The sequence below is a fragment of the Furipterus horrens genome, unplaced genomic scaffold (assembly GCF_987537825.1).
Source record: "Furipterus horrens unplaced genomic scaffold, mFurHor1.1.pri manual_scaffold_12, whole genome shotgun sequence".
Lineage (NCBI taxonomy): Eukaryota > Metazoa > Chordata > Mammalia > Chiroptera > Furipteridae > Furipterus > Furipterus horrens.
This window is the reverse complement of record NW_028327182.1, coordinates 59,972,169-59,990,623: the sequence shown is the minus strand read 5'-3', so window position 1 is coordinate 59,990,623 and position 18,455 is coordinate 59,972,169. Positions and strand designations below refer to the sequence as shown.

Here is an 18,455-nt window from a genome sequence, read left to right as displayed (position 1 = left end):
GCCTGCTCTGTGTTCTTCTTTCTCTATTCTGAGCTTAATCCCAGAAACCCCTGAGGGTAAATAAGAATATGTGTTCCAAATGAGCATCCTTCATAACATCTCACACTGCCACACTGAGAACTGGTCCCACAACAAAACTCCATTCAATTTGAGGAAGAAAGCTCCATCAAAGTGGAAGCTAATTTTGAGAGGGGAACATAAAAGAGTGACACCTGAAGACTTTGTCTCCCCGTCTCATCAATCTGGTAACCTCTGCCCATTGCCCCTTGTCATTGCCATATTCCTGCTTCCATACATCACCCTGCCCACAACACACCCATAAAGCCCCAACACCAAATATACATGCATATTGTATATGTACCTCTATCTACCATGCTGGTTTTTGAAGAAAGGTATAAAGATAGTGAATAAATGTAGAATGCCCACTATCTTTTTGACCTGAAGAACCACAGGACAGAGTTTTGAACAATCACAGTAAATGAAAAATAAGGTGGGGGGACACCAGAAAGAAGAGAATCAGATAAGGGGAGGCCTAAATTCTGTGTATAAATCTGACCCAAATCCTAAGCAGACCCCAAACAGCACAGCTGAGGCTTAAAGAACTGAACTGAGATTTGCAATGTCCTCAACAGACAGAGTTGATTGAGCCCAATCAAATTAACTGCTGCTTAACTAATTAATTAATTTAAAAAAGAAACACTCTGGAGGAATATACCAGAATCTAAAAATCACCATAAAGTAACATTCCCAATATTTAGGAAATAATTTTTTTAAATTACTGAACAAGTGAGGAAACTGAAAAGAAAAATGTAACACATTCTCAAGAAAAAAAGCCCAACTGTGAGATAACTCAGATTTTTAAATGGGCAGATAAGGATTTTAAAGTTGGTATTATAATTATGCTTTATGGGATAAATAAAATGCTCTAGTAATGAATGAAAAGATAGCAAATCCAAAATATGAAACAGATACTATTTAAAAATATAAATTCTAGAACTAAAATAAATATCTGAAATAAACAATTCACTGAATATACTTAGCTACCTTTAAAAGATGTACTTTAAATATAAAAAGATATAGGTTGAAAATAAATAAATGGAAAAAGATGTAACCTGCAAAAACTAGTCAAAATAAAGCTAGATTAGTTATATCAGTGATTTCAACCTTTTTCATCTTGTGTACACACAAGCTAATTACCAAACTTCTGCAGCACAACAAAAACTATACTTTTTGCCAATCTGATGAAAAAAAAGGTTTAATTTTGATTCATTCACAGCTATTGTTGTGTTGACAGTTATCATTTCTATATTTAGCAATCTAAGGGAAAAGAGGTCAGTGGCCCTGAATAAATATTAAGGTATTGCATGTTTTGAAAATTCTTGCAGCACACTGGTTGAAAACCACTGAGCTATATAAATATCAAACAAAGTAGCTTTCAGAACAAGAAATATTGCCAGGAATAATGAGGAACACTTCAAAATGATAAAAGATCAATTCATCAAGGAGAAATAAAAATCATAAATGTGTGAGTACCTAATAACAAAGCTTCAGATTACATGATAACAAAAATCAACAGAATTAAGTGGAGAAAAGAAAATTCCACAATCATAGTTGGAGAGTTTTAACACTCCATTTCCAGCATTTGATAGAACAAGACAAAAATTAAGTAGAGAGACAGAACATGTGAGCAACACTTTCAAAGACTTTGACCTAATAAATATTTGTAGAACACTACACCAACACTACAGAATGCAACTTATCTTAGGAGACCTGCATAGCCCAAATTCTAACACCTGAAAAAGACATTATCAAAAAATATATAGGCCAATCATTCATAAATATAGACACAGTGAATATCCCTCACACCCTGAAAATTACAAATTTACAAAACATTCCGTGAACCAAGTTGATTTTGCAAATGAAAGGGTACACATGGTGGTTTTACAAAATGATCAGAGAAGCCTAGAAGTAAAATACTACTTCTAACTAGCTGTGCACATTTGGATAGTCAACTTATCTTATCTCCTCTATGCCTCAATTTCATCTATGAAAAGGGGTAACCGTACCTACCTCATAAAATTCCTGTGTTACTGTGAGTTCAGTGAAAAAGGTGAAAGCATGAGTATCTGCCAGAGGACCACCATAATGCAACTGTGAAGGCTATGCACTGCACCCAAGGTATACTTCCCAGGTGAACAGCACCCAAATTGCGTAGTACACTACTTACTCAGTGGTAGCTAAAGACCGTGTGGGGTACTCAAAAAATTGTAACAACCAAAAAGTCTCAATATTATATGATAGAAAAGAAAACCAGATATTTAATTGGGAAATATGAATTCATTTCCCTGCAAAACTATAAAATAGTAGTATGTTATCCTAGCCACCTCATTAACCATTTCGAAGTCACTATGTACGTATCTGTAATATCTGTATTCTACAGCATCCTAGATTTTTCAAAGCTCTCAAAATGTAAGAGTAATGTTTGAAGTTTCCAATGGCAACACATTAATGAACCAAATGTCTCATGCCCAAAGTTATCTTTTAACTATAATGATAGACAAGATGATAGTAATGTTCCCACTTCAGTATTATAAAAGAAAAACACATTTAATAGCAAACTGAAACAAAATATGTTGTTTATTATTTTCATATGTGAACTTCATGGCTCCTTCCTTACCTGGTTTGTGTTTCAAATTTGTGGTCGCCCCATCAAATTCAGATTTATCAATTTCCCAAGCGAGAGGGAGCTTGCCCAGACTATTGGATAAGTTTTCGAAGCTATTTTCCTCATTGTAGATGATCTCTGATGTACTAGTTGGGATGCCAATGTATCTTGATGAATTATTTCCAGCAGATAAAGAGGTACTATCAGGGATGCAAGAAGAATGGGATGGATTCGGAGTTTTATAGATTGAAGTTGCCTGGTTGAGAAAGGCATAGTCTGAACAGATGGCATAAATTTTCTCCCGAGTATGGGTCACCGGACAGCTCCATGGATAATGACCATCTCCTTTGGAACCCAAGGGTGCTTCTGAGGTACGTGTGCAGAAAGACTGTACAGCATCTTGTAGGTTCCCTTTAGGACACTTTCCCTCAGATTTGTGCTCACCATTTCCAGAACCATTTGCCCTTTCTCCTTCTGCAATGTTAGGCATTGAATGCAACTATAAAAGTTCTGTTGAGAGGAGGAAGTTGTAACTCTGTTTCTTGAAAAACTGTGACAACTATTTACAGCATTCTACAAAAAGTTGAGAGCTGCAAAACTGGCTCCTAAAAAGAGGAGGAGAAAGAAATCAACAACCCACCAGACACTAAAAAAAAAAAAAAATCCCTTAAAAAATGTACCAACTGTCATATGCCTTCATTCTCTGTTTATTTTACAACTACTATATGCCTAGAGTTATGATCACTGACCATCTGTCCTATTAAAGAAATTATTTTAAAATAATGCATTGGAATAAAAAACAAATAGCCCAATTCAAAAATTGCAAAGTATATGAATACCCCCCCAAATATGATATAGAAATAGCCAATAAGTGCATGAAAAGAAGCTCAGGAACATTAGCTTTAACAGAAATGCAAATCAAAACCACAGTGAGATAGCACGTGACACCCAAGAGTATGAATATAATCAAAAAGACAGATAACAATAAGTACGTGGAGAGTGGGGTGGGGAGCAACAGGGGGGAAAGTGGGACAACTGTAATAGAAAAACAATAAATAAATCACAAATTTTAAAAAAATAATAAGTAAAACACACACACTCACAAAGGACGTGGAGAAACTGGAACCCTCATTCACTGCTAATGGAAGTGCAACATGGTCGAGTCACTTTGGAAAAGTTCTTTAAACATTTACATTGAGTTACCATATGACACAGCAATTTCACTCCTAGGTATATATCCATGAAAATTGAAAACATACATCTATACAAATGTTCATAGTAGCGTTATTTATAATAGCAAGAAAATGAAAACAATCCAAATATATCAATTAATGAATGAATAAATAAAATGTAGTATACCTATACTATGGAATATTATTAGGCAATAAAACTAAATTAAGTAATGAACCATGTTACAACATGGATAGACCTTGAAAGTGTTAAGCTAAGTGAATGAAGCCAATCACAAAGGAGCAGATAGTGTATGATTCCATTTATATGATGTGCCCAGAATAAATAAATCCATTCCATAAAGACAAAAAGTAGAGTAGTGGTTACCAAGGGATGGAAGGTAAGAAAAAGTTGGGGGTAATGGGGTTTCTTTTTGAAGTGAGGAAAATGCATTTGTGAATATAGGAAAAGCCATGTAATTGTACACTTTAAATGGCTGAATTGTATGATTTGTGGATTGAATCTTGATAAAGTTGTCTAGAAAATAAGGCATTATCAAGGTTATTTAAAAACATATAGGGATAAAGAATACATGATGAATAATGAGCACAGATTAAAATCAACAATGACAGAATTAAGTATTTTTAAATGAAGCAGTCTTGGTTTTTTGTTTTACTTTTTTAAAAAATTTCCTTTAGTCCTTTTTCAAAAAATGTATTGATTTACTGGAGAGACACTGGTTAATAAAATTATATAGGTTTCAGGTGTATGATTCTATAATACATCATCTATATATTGTATTGAGTGTTCCCCACCCCAAGTCAAGTTTTTTTCCATCACCATTTCTTCCATCACCATTTACCCCCATACCCTCTTCTACATCCCTCAAACCCCCTTTCCCTCTGATATTTACCACACTATTATCTGTCTTTGAGTTTTTTGTGCTTTTTTGTTTGTTTGTTTTTTCTTAATCCCTTCACTTTTTTCACCCAGTCTCCCAAGTCCTCTCCCTTCTGACAGCTGTCAGTCTATTTTCTGTAACTATGAATCTGTTTTTATTTTGTTTATTTTGTTCATTAGATTCCACATATAAGTGAAGTCATATTGTACTTGTCCTTCTCTGACTGGCTTGTTTCACTTATCATAATACTCTTCAGATCCACCCATGCTGTTTCATTAAGAGTTCCTTCTTTTTTTACAGCCATGGGGTATTCCATTGTGTAAATGTATCACTTTTTGTATCCATTCATCTACTGATGGACATTTGGTTTGCTTCCAAATCTTAGCTATTGTGAGTAACACTGCAGTGAACATAGGAGTGTATATATTCTTTCAAATTAGAGTTTTGGGTGTCTTCAGAAATATTCCCAGGCATGGAATTGCTGGGTCATAAGGCAGCTCCATTTTTAATTTTCTTAAGTAACTGCTTTCCCTAGTGTCTGCAGAAATCTACATTCAAACCAAGAATGCATGAGGGTTTCCTTTTCTACATATCCTCACCAAATCTCATTGTTTGTTGATTTATTGATGATAGTCATTCTGACAAGTTTGAGGTTATATCTCACTGTGGTTTTAATTTGCATCTCTCTAATGGCTAGTGATGTTGATTGCTTTTTCATATATCTATGGGCCATCTGTATGTCCTCTTGAAGAAGTATCCATTCAGGTCCTTTGCCCATTTTTTAATTGGATTGTATTTTGGAGGATGTTGAGTTATATAAGTTCATTATAAATTTCAGATATTAACCTCTTATAAAAAGTATCATTGGTGAAAATATTCTCCCATTCAGGAGTTCCCTGTTCATTTTGTTAATGGTTGCCTTTGCTGTGCAAAATCTTTTTAGTTAGATGCAATCCCATTTAAGTCTTTAAACTATTTTGAGTTTATTGTTATGTATGCTGCAAGAAAGTTGTCCAGTTTCATTTTGCATGTATCTGTTTAAAATTCCCAACACCATTTATTGAATAGATAGTCTATACCCCATTGTGTGTTCTTGCCTTTGTCAAATGTTAATTGAACATAAAGGTGAGGGTTTACTTCTCAGCTCTCTATTCTGTCCCATTGAACTACATGTCTGTTTTTATACCAGTACTCTGCTTTTTTCAATACTGTGGCCTTGTAGTATACTTTGATATAGGTAGCGTGATTCCTCTAACTTCATTCTTCTTTCTGAAGATGGCTGTGGCTATTCAGGGTATTTTGTCATTCCATATAAATTTTTGGACTATTTTTCTGGTACTGTAAAATGCATCCTTGATATCTTGATTAAAAATTTGATGAATCTATAGATTACTTTGGGTAGTATCGACATTTTAATGATGTTAATTCTTCCTATCCATGAACATGATCTATGCTTCCATCTATCTGTAGCTTCTTCAATTTATTTCTTCAGTGTGTTATAATTTTCCAAGTACAGGTCTTTACATCCTTGGTTACACTTATCCCTAGATATTTTTATGGCACTGTAGATGGGATTATTTTTAATTCCTCTTTCTGATAGTTCATTATTGGTGTATAAAAATGCAACTGAATCCTGACTGAATATTTATGTTACATCCTGCTCCTCTACTGTATTCATTTATCAGTACTAGCAGTTTTGGGGTGGAATCCTTAGGATTCTATATATACAGTATCATGTCATCTGCAAATAATGACAGTTTTACTTCTTCCATTTCAATTTGGGTGACTTTTATTTCTTTTTCTTGTCTAATTGCTGTGGCTAATACTATGTTGAATAAAAATGGTGAAAGAGGATATCCTTGCCTTGTTCCCAATCTTAAGGGAAATGCTTATAGTTTTTGCCTTTGAGTATCATGTTGGCTGTAGGTCTGTCATGTTGAGGTATTTTCCCTCTATTCCCACTTTGCTGAGAGTTTTTATCATAAAAGGGTGCTGGCTTTTATCAAATACTTCTTATATATCTATTGATATGATCGTGTGGTTTCTGTCCTTCATTTTGTTTATATGATGTGTCACATTTATTGATTTGCAGATTTTGTACCAATGTTGCACCCCAGGAATATATCCCCTTTGATCATCGTATATGATGTCTTTAATGTATTGTATTTGGCTTGTTAATATTTTGTTGAGGATTTTAGCTTCTGTGTTCAGGGAGAGTGGCCTATAATTTTCTTTCTTTGGAATGTCTTTATCTGGTTTGGGAATTAGAATAATGCTGGCCTGTAAAATGAGCTCGGAATGCTTTCCTCCTCTTGAGTTTTTTAATAGTTTGAGGATAGTTGTACTTTAAATGTTTGGTAAAATTCACCTGTGAAGTCATCCGATCCAGGACTTCTGTGCATCGAAAGTTTTTTTATTACTGTTTCAATATCATTAGTTATAATCTGTCTTCTCAGATTTCCTGATTCTCCCTGATTCAGTTTTAAAAGATTGCATGTTTCTAGAAATTTATCCATTTCATTCATATTGTCCAATTTCTTGGCATATATTTGTTCATAATTATTCTTACACAACCCTTTGTATTTCTGTAGCATCAGTTTTTATACCTCCTCTTTCAATTCTCATTTTACTTATTTAGATCCTCTCATTTTTACTTGATGAGTCTGGTTAAAGGTTTGTCAGTCGACTTTTTCTTTTCAAAAAAACAGCTCTTGGTTTCATTGATCTGTTGTATTGGTTTTTTTTTAGATACAGTTTATGTCTGCAGTGATCTTTATTATGTCCTTTCCTCTACTTTCTTTAGGTTTTGTTCTTTGTTCTTTCTCTAGTTCCTTTAAGTGGGAAGTTATATTGTTTATCTGAAATGTTTCTTGTTCTTCAGGTAGACCTGTAATGTATAAATTTCCCTTTAAGGAATACTTTCACTGTGTCCCATAGATTTTGGGTTGTTTTGTTCTTATTTTTGTTTGTTGCAAAGTACAATATCTTTTGATTTCTTCCTTGATCTCATTGTTAACCAATTCATTGTTTAGAAACATGTTTTTTAGCCTCCATATCTTTGTGTGTTCTTCACCTTTTTTCTTGTGATTAATTTCTTGTTTGATACCATTATGTTCTGAGAACATGCTTTATTAGATTTCAATCTTCTTAAATTTATTGAGACTTGTTCTGTGGCCTAAGATGTGGTCTATCCTAGAATATGATCCATGTGCTATTAAAAAGGATGTATATTCTACTGAAGATATCAATTAAATCCATCTGATCTAGTGTGTCATTTAAGGCTGCTGTGTCCTTGTTGATTTTCTCCCTGGAAGATCTACTGGTTGATGTTAATGGGATGTTAAAATCCCCTACTATTACTGTTTTACTGTCACTCTCTCCCTTTATGTCCATCAAATTTGCTTTATATATTTAGGTGCTCCTATGTTGGGTGCACAAATGTTTACAAGGATTACATCATCTTGTTGGACTGCTCCCTTTATCATTATGCAGTGTCATTCTTTGTCTCTTATTATAGCCTTTTATGTAAAATCTATTTTTTCATCATAGTATTGCTGCCCCATCTTTTTTCCTTTCCATTTGCATGGAATACCTTTGCTCATCCCTTTTCATATGCGTGTAGGTTTTATTCTAAGGTAGGTCTCTTGTTGCCCTGGCTGGTTTAGCTCAGTGGATTAAGCGTCGGCCTGCGAGCTAAGTGTCGCTGGTTCGATCTTCCAGTCAGGGTACATCAGAGAAGGAAAACTCTGACTCCAAAAAACCTCCGCTGCCTTGCGGCATACCTCTTCAGGGGAAAGGCTAAGGGAGTAAACCCCGACAGAAAATCCGGAGCCGGAGTCCCTAAGGCGGTTTGACATTGTGGTCAACACCGGCAACTCCTGCGGCGCACCTGAAGCCAAGCTGTATTGACTCCGTCTTTCCCTTGGACCCTTCAGCTGCGAAGAGAGGGGGGGTCTACTGCATGGGCAACAGCAGACCCTCCATATTACCCTGCCCAGGCTCTGTAGCTTCAGCGTCATCGCAAGATGTCGATTCAACACGGGAGGAGACAGATACCGTGACACTCCCGAGTCGGACTGCACAACCATTCTCGGCGGTGCAGATAGACTCTTAAGAAGCTACACCATCGTCTCTCGAGACGGACGGCTGCCGACGACGACGACGAGGTCTCTTGTAGACCACATAAGTATGGGGCTTGTTTTCTTATCCATCCTGCTACCCTATGTCTTTTGACTGCAGCATTTAAGGCATTTACAGTTAAAGTGATTATTAATAGGTCTGTATTCATTGCAATTTTACTCTTTTCAGTATGTTCTTGTTTTTGCCTTCTCCTCCTTCTTTTTCTTCTTCCTCTTCTTCTACACCTTCTTCCTCATAAAGGCCCTTTAACATTTCTCATAATACTGGTTTGGTGGTAACGAACTCCTTTAGATTCTTTTTGTATGGGAAGCTCTTTTATTTCTCCTTCAATTTTAAATGATAGCCTTGCTAGGTAAAGTAGTCCTGGTTGTAGGTTCTTGCTTTTTATCATATTGAATATTTCATGCCAGTCCCTTCTGGCCTGAAATGTTTCTGTTGAGAAATCAGCTATCAATATTATGGGAGCTCCCTTGCAGGTAACTGTCTTTCTCCTGATGCTTTTAAGATTATCTCTTTGTTTTTAACCTTTACCATTTTAATTATGATGTGTCTTGGTGTGAACCTCTTTGGGTCCATCTTTTTTGGAACTCTCTGCATTCCCTGGATTTGAGTGTCTTTTTTCTTCACCAGGTAGGGAAGTTTTTGGTCATTATTTCTTCAAATAGGTTCTCTATCCCTTGCTCTCTTCTCCTTCTGGTACACCTATGAGGCAGACACTGTTATGCTTCATGTTACCCAAAGGTTTCTTAAACTATCTCTTTTTTTTTTTTTTTGCTTCTCTTATTGGGTGTTTCCATCTCCCTCATCTTCCAAATCACTGAGTCAATACTTTGCTTCAACCAACCTACTGTTTATTTCTTCAAGAATATTTTTCATTTCTGATACTTATTCTTCATTTTGAATTCATAAATTTTATGGTTTCTATGTCCCTCTTTATGCTAGCTATCTCTTTGTTGAAGTTCTCAATAAGTTCCTTGAGCATCCTTATAACCATTTTTTTGAACTCTATATCCAGTTAATAACTTGCCTCCATTTTTTAAAGTATATTTTATTGATTATGCTATTAGAGTGGTCCCAATTTTTCCCCCTTTGCCCACCTCCACCCAGGACCCACCTTCCTGCCAGCAAACCTCCCACCCTAAGTTCATGTCCATGAGTCATGCATGTAAGTTCTTTGACTTCTCCATTTCCTATGCTATTCTTCACTTCCCCCTATTTTGTTCCTACCAATTATGCTTCTTAATCCCTGCACCATTTACCCATTCTCCCTCTTCCCCCACCCAGCTAATAACCCTCCAAAGTCTCTCCATATCTATGATTCTGTTCCTGTTCTGCTTAGTTTCCTTAGATGGTGTTTTGTTTTGTTTTGTGTTTTTTAGATTCAGTTGTTAATAGTTGTGAATTTGTTGCCATTTTAATGTTCATGGTTTTGGTCAAGTTCTTTTTCTTAAATAAGTCCCTTTAACATTTTCTGTAATGATAGCTTTATCTTGTCTGCGAAGCACTTTATCTACCTTTCCATTCTAAATGATAGCTTTGCTGGATAGAGTAATCTTGGTTGTAGGCCCTTGCTTTTTATCACTTTGAATACTTCTTGCCAGTCCCTTCTTGACTGCAAAGTTTCTTTTGAGAAAGCAGCTGATAGTCTATGGGAACTCCTTTGTAGGTAACTCTCTGAGTTTCTCTTACTGCTTTTAAGATTCTTTCTTTATCTTTAAGCTTTACCATTTTAATTAGGATGTGTCTTGGCATGGTCCTCTTTGGGTCCAATGTGTTTGGGATTCTTTGTGCTTCCTGGAGTTGTATGTATATTTCCTTAACCAAATTAGGGAAGTTTTCTTTCATTATTTCTTCACATAAGTTTTCAATTTCTTGCTCTTCATCTTCTCCTTCTGGCACCCCTATGATTTGGATGTTGGCACATTTGAAGATGTTCCAGAGGTTCCTAAGCCTAGCCTCACTTTTTTAGATTCTTGCTTTTTTTTTTTTTTTTTCTGGCTGGATGATTATCTCTTCCTTATGTTCCAAATCATTGGTTTGAATCCCAGCTCCCTTCCCTTCTCTGTTCATTTTCTGTAGATTATTCTTTATTTTGCTTAGCGTAACCTTCATGTCTTCCTTTGTTGTTGTTGTTGTTGTTTTGCTGTACTCAAGGAGTTCTCTGAGCATCCTGATCACTGGTGTTTTGAACTCTGCATCTGATAGCTTGGCTATCTCTGTTTCATTTCTGTTTCATTTCATTCTTTTTCTGTTGTTTTGTTCTGTTCTTTCATTTGTGTCGTATTTCTTTATCTCCTCAATTTAGCAGCCTCCCTGTGTTTATTTAGGTAGAGCTGCTTTTACTCCATGTCTTAGTAGCTTGGCCTATGTAGAAAAGGCACCAGTAAATTGTGTGGTGGAGCCTTAGGTAATCACCAGAGCAGGGCAACCTGCTTCACCACTTTTTGGCTGTGTGGAGAAGGCTTGGATGGGGTACAATGCTGCTGCCTGGCTTCTAGAAACTCGCCCAGCATTCCCCCCATTTCCAGTCACCTCACCCCCTTCCTGTGTGCAACTGGCACCCTTCCAACTGCTGCCCCAGTGGTGAATCACGGAGTGGGTAGGTTTGTGTATGTTCTAAGACCATGCTGGCCCTTTAAGCAGCAAAAATCTGGCATTTTCTTCCACCGCCCCAACCTCCACTGGTTTTTACAGCCAGAGGTACTAGGCAACTATCTTTCTGGTGCTGGAACCCTGGGTTGTGTGGTCTGCCTGAGGCTGGGATTGCTTTCTCCCAAGGTATCCCTCCCATTTGTTCCACTGCTGCCACTGCCATCTCCTCCTTTCCACACCACACCTCTCCACCCTTATCCATTACTCCGCCCCTCCTACTCATCTGGGTGAACATGTCTTTAATTCCTTGGTTTTGGGGCTTCCATACAGTTTTATTTTCTGACGGTTATGGATATTATTAGTTTTGAGATCTGAGTGTAATTCTTTCTATAGTTGCACAAGGTGGTTAAATGTGTCTACCTATGCCTCCAATTTATGAGAAGTCTAGCTTGCCTCTATTTCATTTAGTTCTATTTCTGGAGTTTTCTCCCGTTCTTCCATTTAGGGCATTTTTTTGGTCTCCCAATTTTGGGTGCCTCCCTGTGTTTGTTTCTATGTATTACATAGATCTGTTATGGTCCTAGTCTTGGTAGAATGGCCGTATGCAGTAGGTGTCCTATGGGACCCAGTGGCACAGTTTCCTTGATTATCTGAGTAGGGTGCTCTAGGAATGTCCCTTGTGTGGATTATGTGGGCCCTCCTATTGTAATGGAGTCTTGATTTCTATTGACCTGTTTGTGCATGAGGTAAACCCTCAACTTGGCTGACTGTGAGAATCAGTCTGTACCTCAGTGTACAATCTGCTGTGCAGGTGCTAACCACATAAACCAAAATTTACCTCAGTTGTGTTTGGTGCCTGCTGATATCTCCCTTTTGATATGCCACTTGTGAAACTAATTGTAGCCCTCTCTGATGTTGTCTGAAGCTGGCCACACAGTGTTATTTCTGTGACCTCTTTGGAGGTACTCTGCTGCAGACAAATGTCAGACACTGTCTGTGACTGGCCCTGGGTAACCTATTTGGAGCTGCAAAGTGGTCCACAGTTTGTGGCTGCCTCTGCTAAGCCTGTGTGTTCTCAGGAAGGACCAAGCTGCACACCACAGCCAGCTTTTATTGGCACCAAGTCCAGGAGCAGGCCAGCAAAAGCCCAAAGACACCCAAGATCCACCACCACCTGCCTCCACCTGGCAGCTGCCTGTTAGGCTCAGTCTCTAAAAGAGCTTCTGGTGGTACTCAAGTTACATGAGGTAGGTTCTCAGTGAGTCACGAGGTAGGGGCGAGTAGTGTTCATCAGATGAAAACAGGTTCAATCTTGGTGCCAGTGTCGGGTCTGAGGCCACTCAGCAAATGTCACACCCAAGGTATATAAGTCTAGCTGCCACCCTCTGGGTGCTTGCAGACCTTTGTGATGGGATGGGGTCTCAGGGAGTCATCAGGATAAGGCCAGAAAATCTTATGAGGCCCAAAGAGACCAAAATTTGGCTGTGTGAATGGAGGGCTCTGCATTGTTTGGGTGTACAAGGGAAAAATGGCCCCTGCCCTAGAGCCACACAATTCAGTCTGTCCCAGATTATACCAGGAGCCCAATGTCAGCAGAGTGTGTCTGCCAGGAGTCAGAAGAATCAGGCTAGTGGATATCCTGTGAGGGAGGCACAAGTTAGGTTCACAGGAAAGTGGAGGGAATGGCCACACGACTCCAAAACCACAAAACTCAGTCACTGACACCCCAAGTCTGCCTAGACCTCTATACCCTAGCCCAGTTAGCTGACCCCTAAGCAGAGCACAAGCTCCATGGGGTGGAGCTACAGTGTGTCCAGAAAGTGTTTTTTTTTTTTTTCATTCCCCCAGGCTGATGCCATATGGAGGAAAGTGTTCCACCCAAGAAAAATGGTGTCTGCAGTGCGGAATAGTCACTCAGCACAGGTATCCTGGTGGTTGTCCCTTTAGCTCTCTCACCAGAGCCACAATCCCCAATTTCTCCACACAGCTTTCGTCCATGCAGCTTTCATCCACTCCACCCTCTCTCTGCTGAAGTCCAGGGTGAGTGGGTGAGTGACTGTGAACAAGATTGAAGAGGGTGCCTGTGTTTCCAGCAGATTTCTGTCTCTCCCTGGTGGACAGAACCCCTGCTGATTTTCACACCAGATGTTATGTGGGAGCCTCTTCATAGCTCTGGTGCTCTAGGCTAGGGAGCCCACGTTGGGGTTGAGGCCCAACATTTCTCAGGGGGAACCTTTCCAGCTGAAATATCCCTCCAGAATATCAGCTGCCACCCATGGGAGCAGGGCCAACCCTTTTCTCATCTACATCCTCCCTACCAGTCTTGATATGGCTTCTTCTGTAAATTCTGGGTTATAAGACTTCTCTTCAGTCTTCAGTTGGTTATTAAGGCTGATCATACTATATTTTAGTCATAATTCCAGTTTGGTCCTGGAAGGAGGTGAGTGTAACATCCATCTACTCCATTGCTGTCTTTAATGTCCCCAGAATTTAAATTTTTTTAGTATCTGTCACCTGATGAAAATCAGGATCAAATCCATGTATTTACCAACCTCTGAAAAGTCTCAGAAAAAACTGAATTTCAAGTCTAAGCTGATTTCTTTAAGGAAGAAAAGAAAGAAAAGTTTAAATAGCAACTGAGAGCATTGAGGAAGTTACAAGTTTATACCAAAGGAAGACCTGAGTGAATGAAACCATTACAGCTGATGTAGGAGGCAACCTGATGTAGGTTCCAGAGAAGAACATGCCCACATCACAGGGCTTTACTGAAGGAGCAGCAAACTGGATACCAGTTAGACATTTACTTGTTAATATCTCTGCCTCTTTGCTTGCTTAAAAAATTAGAAATTAAAATAACTTTCACAGATTACAGGAAAATGATTATATGAAACCACCATACAAATACTAAATGACAAAACCTATGACTAAGATGATAATGAATAACAGATGATTACCCTGATTTTGTGAGGAGAAATTAATGAAGGTACTGCCTATCCTTCATGTAATTTAGGGAAACAGACCCCCCCCCCCATACCAGGAGCAACCCATATATCTTAGAAAAATTCCATATTCTTTATTTTTATAAATTCTTAAATGCCCTCTATCTAAACCTTCACATAATTTGTCCAGAGTTTATCATTAATTGCAGGAGGGTCTGTTTGGCAAAAGCTTCACCAACAAAGATGGAACCTTTGATTGTTCCAAAACTTTCATTCTTTATTTCCAAGAAATCCTAGGAGTATGTATAGTGGATCTCTAGACAGGAATCTATTATGCTTTCTCCTTCCTCGTCTCCTGGCATGATGTTGACAGTGGAGGAATATGCAAGAGAAGCTGAGTACCTTAAGTTGTGCAGACCAAACTCGGTGCTTTTCTGAGAAGATAGTTTCTCTGATTCTTACCAGATGTCCTAGAGGAGCATTTCTACTTTTTATCTGTTATCTTCATGCCTTTCTCTAAAAGCCATAGTGTGGACAGAGGTATTATTTATATCATTAGGGTTGTGTGGGTGGGTTGTAGGATGAGGCATGAAAGAGGAACAGCATATGGTCATAATAAAGGGCAATTAGCAAAAGGTACAGAAGTTAGTCTGGTGGGGAGACAGAAATGTTCTAGGTGCTGCTTTTGTTATCTATTCATCTCAAGCTTAGCTTCCACTTTGCCAGAGCTTCCTTCCTCGGAATGAATGAAATTTTACCGATGGGACCAGTTTCCTGTGTGGCAGTGTCAGGGTTCTATGAAATATGTTGATTTGGAACCTATACAGGAGAATATCCATATCAAAAATATACACAAAGGGAAATTACTACATATGCACACAAAAGGGGTGAGTGTCCAGAAGCTAAAGACAGGAAAACACATAGCAATTGATTAATAAAAAATTCAGGAGTCTGAAAAAGAAAAAAAAATTCAGGAGTCTGGTTTTGTTTGTGTTTTCGGTTTGATTGCTTTTAAATAGTGATCGATGATGAAAAATGATGCCTTTCGTTGCACTTTTACCAATAAATAAATAGCAAAGATCATCAACATAAAAGCATATTTTATATTGATCATCAATAACAGCCAAGAGTAAATTTAGTCATTTGCAAACTTTCTCACTGAAACACTGTTTATAGAAATTTGTCTTTGAAAAACTGTTACATTTGTAGATTTTAAGACATAAATAAAACATATTACAGAAAAAATATTGCAAAGTACCAAAAGATATTACAAAGTAAAAATGATCCAAATCCCACAGTCCAAACATTGCTATAGTGTTGCTTTCTTTCCTTATTATCTGTCTGCTCCTGTCTTTTTACCCACTTCAGTGAGATTTCCATGAAACCAAGGGTGCTAGTATTATTGTGTCCTCAGGCTTTCTTACAATTAGTTCAAGCACAGATTATTACTGATAACATAAACATGATAGATGTCAATTACTGTATTCTATTGTAATTATAGCCTCAGGAGATAGGTACAGAGAGGCAGTTTATACCTCCAATACATAGCCCGCAGCTTTGTTTTCTCATAGCTTGTATCTGCCTTTGTCCCTAATTTTACAAACCATTCCCAATTTCATTCCCACTCTTAGCCCTCACCACTCCCATGGGTTGACATTTCTAATCTGAACTGTGCATAGATATTAGGAAATAAGGTGTGTATCATATAACTCCTCTGCCTAAAACACTCTACTATTGGAAACATAAGCCAACTCCTGATCTGGACCCACCTTATGTACCCTCTCCCCCTTCCTCTCTGCACTCTCTCCACACCGACCAACTTTTCATTTTCTGTATGCTATGTATTCCCAATCACCCTCCTTTGTTTAGTTAATTGCCATTTATCCTTCCACTATCCTTCAAATGTCACTTTTTGGGAGGGATGGTTTCTTTGCTCCTCAAAATAGGCCAGGTCACCCTGTATATGCTATAACTCAGGTACCTTTCTTTCACAGGTCTTAGTTAACCAGGTTATGATTTTACATTTATACATTTGTGTTTATATGATGAATGTCCATCTCTTGCAAGTCTGATTTTCCTGACTATTGTATTCCCATGGCCCAGCATTTGTAGAATTGTCATCTACAAATACTTCTTTTTAAATGTCTACATCATGGCAGCAGAGAAGGAAAACTCTGACTCCAAAAAAACCTCCGCTGCCTTGCAGCATACCTCTTCAGAGGAAAGGCTAAGGGAGTAAACCCCAACAGAAAATCCGGAGCCGGAGTCCCTAAGGCGGTTTGACGTTGTAGTCAACACCGGCAACTCCTGCGGCGCACCTGAAGCCAAGCTGTATTGACTCCGTCTTTCCCTTGGACCCTTCAGCTGCGAAGAGAGGGGGGGTCTGCTGCATGGGCAACAGCAGACCCTCCATATCACCCTGCCCAGGCTCTGTAGCTTCAGCTTCACTGGAGAGGACACTCCAGCGTCATCACAAGATGTTGATTCAACATGGGAGGAGACAGATACCGTGTCACTCCCGAGTCGGACTGCACAGCCATTCTCGGCGGTGCAGATAGACTCTTAAGAAGCTACACCATCGTCTCTCGAGATGGACGGCTGCCGACGACGACATCATGGCAGGCATTACTGTAAAACCTGGCTTAAGAGCCTAGATTCCAGGAGGTCTTACCAGGAGTGGCCTTAGTAATCAAGACCCAAGGAACCTCTTCTTCTTCTCCCGTATTATAGCATCGCCTCCAGGTAAGTGAGGCGATGCTATATTAAGATTTACTAATAAGAATGATTGCAGGATATAAGACTCAAATTAAGGATTTACTCATAGGAATATGGCACAAGCAAGAGAAGTATTGTTTACTTGTGTGCAAATAAAATTTCATAAAATGGCCAGCTCTAAATGCACCACTAATGATTTGAACTGTTTTGCAAACTAAACGTTCCATTTCTAAGAATACTCACTGCCTAGATTACTTTTTTTTCCAATTATATTTTAAATCAGTATTTTTAAGAATCAAGTTTGCTCAGAGAACTAAACATCTTAAAGAGTATTTTCAGGAAAGCTTTCCACATGACAACTATAATGATCTATATTCTGTAAGGAAGGCCACTGAGACGGAGGGAGGTAAATGACTTATTAAGGGTGGAATGCTGGAAGGCCAGACCAGACACACAGCCCCAGAGCATCTGGTCTCCATCCCCGGAGCTTGCCCCCGCCCTCCCCCACCCCCACCCCCCAATCCCTGCCCTCTCTTTCTCTATCACACCTGAACCCCAAGCGCGACAGAGGCTGCCGGCCTACGACAGATACCGGGGATCTTCCCGCGTACCAGACAGTGTCGAGCCCAGGCTCCCAGACGGGCGAGAGGAGTTCCCACCGCCCTTCTCTGCGAAATTCGCGGCACCAGGGGACTCGGAGGCTTCCGAGTCGGAGGAGACAGTCGCACAGGGTGGTGCCAAGCCTCGCTAGCGCTAGCGGGTGTGCGAAGGCGCCCCCTGCCTGCGCTCCTCAGGCTGCCTCCGCTGCCCGCTTGTGGTTCCGAGGGCCCGGCGTCTGGTTCAGTCACCGCAGCCCAGTCTCCCGGCCCTCCGTCGCAGCCGGAAGCCGGAGTGTGACGCCAGGGGGTGTGGGCAGAGGCTGGCGGGGTGAACTCCTCCTCTCCTCCCCAGGACGCTCTAGGCGCTTGGGTGGGTGGGACTTGATAATTTTCTGGTCGAAGAGAGCCCCAGACTACAACTTCGGAATCCACGAGTTGATATCATTACTAATGACAAATGCAAAAAAGAAAACAGAAAAGGAAACCCCCGCCGTGGCCCCTGCCCAGGCCCGCTTTGGCTGGCGGCACCACCGGCCTGTCTGGGTTTTCGGGACAGCTGGCAAGTGGGAGGGAGGAACAGAAGGAGGCTCCAGTCCGATTCCGAGGCTGACCGTGCCTCCTCCGGTGACCATCCTGGTCCCGCGGTGGGCATGCAGGGGCGAGGGAATGGCCACCGCGCGCCCCGGACCGGAGCACCGTCTAGCATGGCGGGGAGACCAACTACAGGCCTTAGC

The 18,455-nt window shown here is 39.6% G+C and overlaps 1 protein-coding gene across 4 annotated transcripts in view; it reads right to left on the bottom strand.

The window, feature by feature from the left end:
- The window catches only part of BIVM (basic, immunoglobulin-like variable motif containing), a 41,217-nt gene that overhangs the window by 21,842 nt on the left and 920 nt on the right, over nucleotides 1-18,455 (bottom strand). For 3 of the 4 annotated variants that reach the window (XM_090258693.1, XM_090258692.1, XM_090258690.1), the window contains exon 2: nucleotides 2,678-3,270. In XM_090258693.1, coding sequence (XP_090114819.1) covers nucleotides 2,678-3,155 — 478 coding nt within the window. In that variant the 5' untranslated portion in view covers nucleotides 3,156-3,270. Of the gene's footprint in view, nucleotides 1-2,677; nucleotides 3,271-17,733; nucleotides 18,011-18,455 lie in introns of those variants that run through there. The other variant, XM_090258691.1, reaches the window with a different exon arrangement.